This window comes from Artemia franciscana, chromosome 9 (genome assembly GCF_032884065.1).
Source record: "Artemia franciscana chromosome 9, ASM3288406v1, whole genome shotgun sequence".
Classification (NCBI taxonomy): domain Eukaryota; kingdom Metazoa; phylum Arthropoda; class Branchiopoda; order Anostraca; family Artemiidae; genus Artemia; species Artemia franciscana.
Window position 1 is genome coordinate 14188791 of NC_088871.1, and position 5196 is coordinate 14193986.

A 5196-nucleotide genomic window follows, 5' to 3' on the forward strand; every position below is an offset into this window, starting at 1 on the left:
GTTTATTTTTGTTCCAATACACTACTTGCTGAAGATTATCATTGCTTATTTATATCGTTCTTGTTTGTGAATCCAGAAACCAGGTATAATTCTCGTAGTCTTTAGGGACGCTCTCAGGGAATATATACGATAATGTAAGACTCATCCACCCATAAGATGATTTTATACCAAGAATATTAAAAGAATCCCTCAGTTCTAAACCCTCTCTTATTTAACTCCCATGACGTCATCTTAGGTTGAATTTAGGTTATATCGATAATAAACCCCTTACAACTAAAATCATTTCAAGAAAACTCCCATAACATAAATTGCAAAAAAATACCCCCATAACATTTGATGCGGCCCGTAGGAAAAAAAAAGATTCTATCCTTGGTATCCCTTTACAAATTATAATTTCATCAGCCAGCTATTAACATCTGGACAAATATCTAGTCTATTGCTTCATTTACAATTGTCTTAATTGTAAACAATGGAATTGTCTGCATCTATGACGAATGTTTTCCAAAATCAAGTGAGTCAACAGCGTCCTAGTATGCAACCTATGCAGCAGCCCATGATGAGGCCGCTAGTGCAAGGACCAATTTGGATGTCTCACCCTCAGCAAATTAACCCAGAAATGTTAAGTCTTCCATATCAAACCATTGCCCCAAGCATGGGAGGTTTTATTAATAGTTTCAATAATCAGCAGCGATTGCCCTTCATTAATAATAGAGCTGATGGTGGTGACTTTAATCAGAATGGTCCTATGCAGTCACCATTCTCTAGTATAGCTGGACACATGACTATTGGCAAGAACATGGGTGATGACTCTCAGGATAGTCAAATGACTGATATAAATAACGAACCAAAAACAGAGCCTATTGAGGACCTATCGAGAGTTACAGAGGATGGAAAATCCATAAAAGAAGAGGTTCCCTCGGTGAAAAAAGAGCTTTCTGATTTGACTGAAAAATCAAATGATTCAAGGCCAGCTCCGGAGACGGCCTTAACAACAACTAGCTCTTATGCTTCAAAATCTCGAGTTGGTAAAGTTATCTTTATGCCAGAAGAGCTTCGTCAAGCTTTAATGCCAACACTGGAGAAACTGTACCGACAAGATCCAGGATGGTTACCTTTTAGAGAGCCTGTCGACCCACAGAAATTGGGCATACCCGACTATTTTGATGTTGTCAAGAGACCTATGGATTTGTCTAATATCAAGAGGAAGCTTGAAGCAGGACAGTATAAGGATCCTTGGGAGTATGTTGATGATATATGGCTCATGTTTGACAACACTTGGCGCTACAATAAGAAAACCTCCCGTGTTTATAAGTGCTGTACTAAGTTGTCTGAAGTATTTGAGCAAGAAATTGATCCAGTGATGCAGTCACTTGGCTATTGTTGTGGACGCAAATATACCTTCAGTCCCCAAGTTTTGTATTGTTATGGAGCTCAGATTTGTGCTATCCCTTGGGATGCAAAGTATTTCAGCTACCAAAATAGGTATACATATTGTATCAAGTGTTTCAACAAAATTCAAGGAGATGTAGTGACAATCGGCAATGACCCCTCTCAACCGTCAATGACAGTACAAAAGTCGGAGTTTGTCGAAATGAAGAATGATGTGCAAGAGCTTGAACAGTGGGTGAATTGCAGCGATTGTGGACGTAAACTTCATAAGATCTGTGTTCTTCATTTCGAAGCCATATGGACGTCTGGTTTTACCTGTGATAATTGTTTAAAATTAAGGAACGATAAGAGAAAGGAAAATCGATTCAGTGCTAGACGGCTGCCGACAACCAGTTTGGGCACCTTTCTCGAGAGTAGGGTTAATAATTTTTTGAAAAAGAGAGAGGCTACTGCTGGGGAGGTCTTCATTCGTGTTGTGTCATCGGTTGAAAAGGTCGCAGAGGTTCTCCCCGGAACGAAAAGTAGATTTTGTGGAGAGAATGGAGATTTGCCAGAATCATTTCCTTTTAGGGCCAAAGCTTTATTTGCCTTCCAAGACATAGATGGTGTTGATGTCTGTTTCTTTGGGATGCATGTTCAAGAATATGGTTCAGAGTCACCAATGCCAAATACGAGAAGAGTTTACCTTGCCTATCTTGATTCTGTGCACTTCTTTCGGCCTAAGCCATTAAGGACGGCTGTTTACCACGAAATATTGCTTGGATATCTGGACTATGTCAAACAACTTGGCTATACAATGGCCCATATTTGGGTTTGTCCTCCGTCCGAAGGTGATGATTATATTTTCCATTGTCATCCGCCAGAACAAAAGATTCCCAAACCAAAGCGACTACAAGAGTGGTATAAAAAGATGCTTGATAGAGGAATTATTGAAAGAATTGTTCTTGGTTACAAAGACATTTATAAACAGGCTATTGAAGACGAGTTAAGTATTCCAGTGGGGCTTCCATATTTTGAAGGAGATTTTTGGCCAAATGTAATTGAAGAAAGTATTGAAAAGCTTGAACAAGAAGAGGAAGAATGGAGACGGCAAGAAGCTGCTGAACGTGCTGCTCAAGATGAAGGAGACATTGGTCCTGATGGAAGCAAAAAAGGAATTAAAAATAAGCCAAAAATGAACAAAAAGTCAACACAAAGAAAGAGCAGCAAAAAATCGGGTAGTAATCAGTCCGGCAAAGATCTTTCAAGTCGAATTCTTGCAACAATGAAAAAACATAAAGAAGTTTTCTTTGTGATACGTTTGCATTCAGCACGGAGCGCTGCTAATCTAGGACCAATTCAAGACCCAGATCCGTCAATGACATGTGATTTAATGGATGGCCGTGATGCTTTCTTAACAATGGCACGTGATAGACATCTCGAGTTCTCCTCAATGAGGCGAACAAAGTATTCAACAATGGCTTTAATTTATGAACTGCACAATCAAGGACAAGATAAATTTGTGTATACGTGCAATGCTTGTAAGGCCCAAGTGGAAACAAGATGGCATTGTAAAGAGTGTGATGAATTTGATTTATGTGTCAACTGTTATAAAGTGGAGAAACATCCTCATAAGCTGTATAAATACGGTTTTGATCTCGATGATGGAGGAGCTGCATCAGACAATGGGCCTGCCAAAAACCCTGTGGAGGCACGAAATTTGTCTATACAGAAGTGTATTCAGTCATTGGTACATGCTTGTCAGTGTCAAAACATCAACTGTCATTCGCCAAGCTGCCAGAAAATTAAATGTGTTGTAAGCCACGCCCAATCATGTCGAAAAAAGACTAATGGGAGTTGTCCCCTTTGCAAACAACTTATTGCCCTTTGTTGCTATCATGCCAAAAATTGTCCAGAAAACAAATGTCCAGTACCATTTTGTCCTAGTATTAAGGCAAAATTAAAGCAGCAACAACTTCAGCAGCGATTGCAGCAACAGCAGCAAATGAGAAGACGAATGGCCATGATGACTGGACGTTCCATTACTGGAATGACAACAAGTGGCTCAGGAGGCCCACCTTCTCCTCCGCAAGAATCTGAATCTGGATCCGGAGGTATTATGATGCCTCTTCCACATCAGCCAGGAGTCGGAATGAAACCTAACGGGACACCAGCCAATGTACTACAGGTAGTCAGACAGGTACAAGATGAGGATGCCAGACAACAAGCAACTGCTCCTTCAGTCGGCTACGGAAAAGGTGGTCCAGGAACGATGGGGATCCATCAACAGGGGATGATGAACCAAAGACACACGGGAATGCAAGGTCAAATGCAGGGAAATGCAATGTCTCCCATGAGATCTCCAGTAATGCAGAACCAGAACCGAATACTGCCTACTATAGATCAATGGGGAAATAGGTTCCCAAATTCTTCCAACATAGGGAATCAGCCAAATCCAGGAATGTGCCAGCAAATAAACATGATGCAGCAGCAACAAGCTCAAACGCCTCAGCAGCAACAAGTATTGAATGTTGTTCCTACAAATCAGGGCCAGTCAGGTGTCCCTGGTCCTAATCAAGTTGCACAAAGGCCACTCCCTCAAGCTTTACAGGAACTGTTGAAGACCTTGAAAGGGCCAGAATCTCCACAGCAGCAGCAAGAGGTGCTGCAAATACTGAAGAGTAGCCCTCAGCTAATGGAAACCTTTAGAAGGCAGCGAACAGTGCTTCGGAAGACGAAGAGACTTCAGAGAACGAAGGTCAACAACAGCAGCAGCCGGGCAATGCGATGCAACTTCCCAGCCTTCTTAACAGCATCATGGGAAGTTTAGGCCAGCAAGGAGGTATGAGCCAAATATCCCAAATCAACGTCACTACAACCCAACAAGGAAATATGCAGCAGCAAGGGAATCAAAATTTGATGCAGGGAAATATGCAAGTACAACAACAGCCACAAGGAAATAATACGGGACAACCTAATGCTCAACAGAATCAGTGGTATCGACAACAACAATTAATGCAGTTACAGCAACAACAACAGAGACAAAACCCACAAGGCTTTCAGCAGCCAACTTTGCCTCCGTATAGCCAGAGGCCAAGGGATCCAGGCCAAGGAACGTATTTCAATGCTGAGCAATTCACTCAGGGGCAATGTAAGCAGATGATGCAGCCAGGAGTGAAAGCTAGTGCATCAGCAATGTATCCTCAACTGCAAGGAATGATGTTACCAGGTGCCTCGCCTCAACATCTAATGCATACTGTACGATCACCCCCGCCAGGGCTCCCACAAGCCGTCAGGTCTCCACAGCGTAATCCATCTCCAGGGGTAAGAATTCCTCGTGTTCAAACTCCTGTGCCGTCGCCTAGACAACCAATGCCTTTACCAAGAATGGCTGCTCCTTCTCGTCATCCCTCTCACTCTCCCCATCTAATGGGAGTGTCTAGTATGGATCATGAAATGCTGTTGCCTCAGTTAGGACCTGGTGGTCAGGTGCAAATGGCAATACAAAGTCCTGCAATGGGACAAATGGGGATGCATAGTCAAAATCCACATGATGATGGAGCACCTTTAACTCCTCAGGAAACTTTATTGAAGTTTGTAGAGACTTTGTATGTAGACTAACAGGCCTAAGCTGTTGTTTAAACACTGACACGGTTGTATACTGGTTAGCTCTGTGGTACTGAGCTGCTGTGATTACCTTGTTCAATAGAACAATATTAGTGAACATTCTAAATGGCTCGAGTACAAAGCAACAGACAACAATTGTCTGCCTCCTCAATTGTCTATGATATCAATTGTGTATATCAATTGGCAAGAGTGGATCAACCT

General features: G+C 42.1%; 2 protein-coding genes across 2 annotated transcripts; both read left to right on the forward strand.

Annotated features, from left to right (window-relative positions):
* The first annotated feature begins 459 nt into the window (after positions 1 to 459).
* On the forward strand, positions 460 to 4202 carry LOC136031036 (CREB-binding protein-like). Its single transcript, XM_065710228.1, has one exon. It carries the CDS (start codon positions 470 to 472, stop codon positions 4196 to 4198), a length of 3729 nt encoding a protein of 1242 aa, XP_065566300.1. The 5' UTR covers positions 460 to 469; the 3' UTR covers positions 4199 to 4202.
* Positions 4203 to 4212: 10 nt separating this feature from the next.
* LOC136031037 (mediator of RNA polymerase II transcription subunit 15-like) lies at positions 4213 to 4989 on the forward strand. The gene has a single exon (XM_065710229.1). It carries the CDS (start codon positions 4213 to 4215, stop codon positions 4987 to 4989), a length of 777 nt encoding a protein of 258 aa, XP_065566301.1.
* The last annotated feature ends 207 nt before the right edge of the window (positions 4990 to 5196 follow it).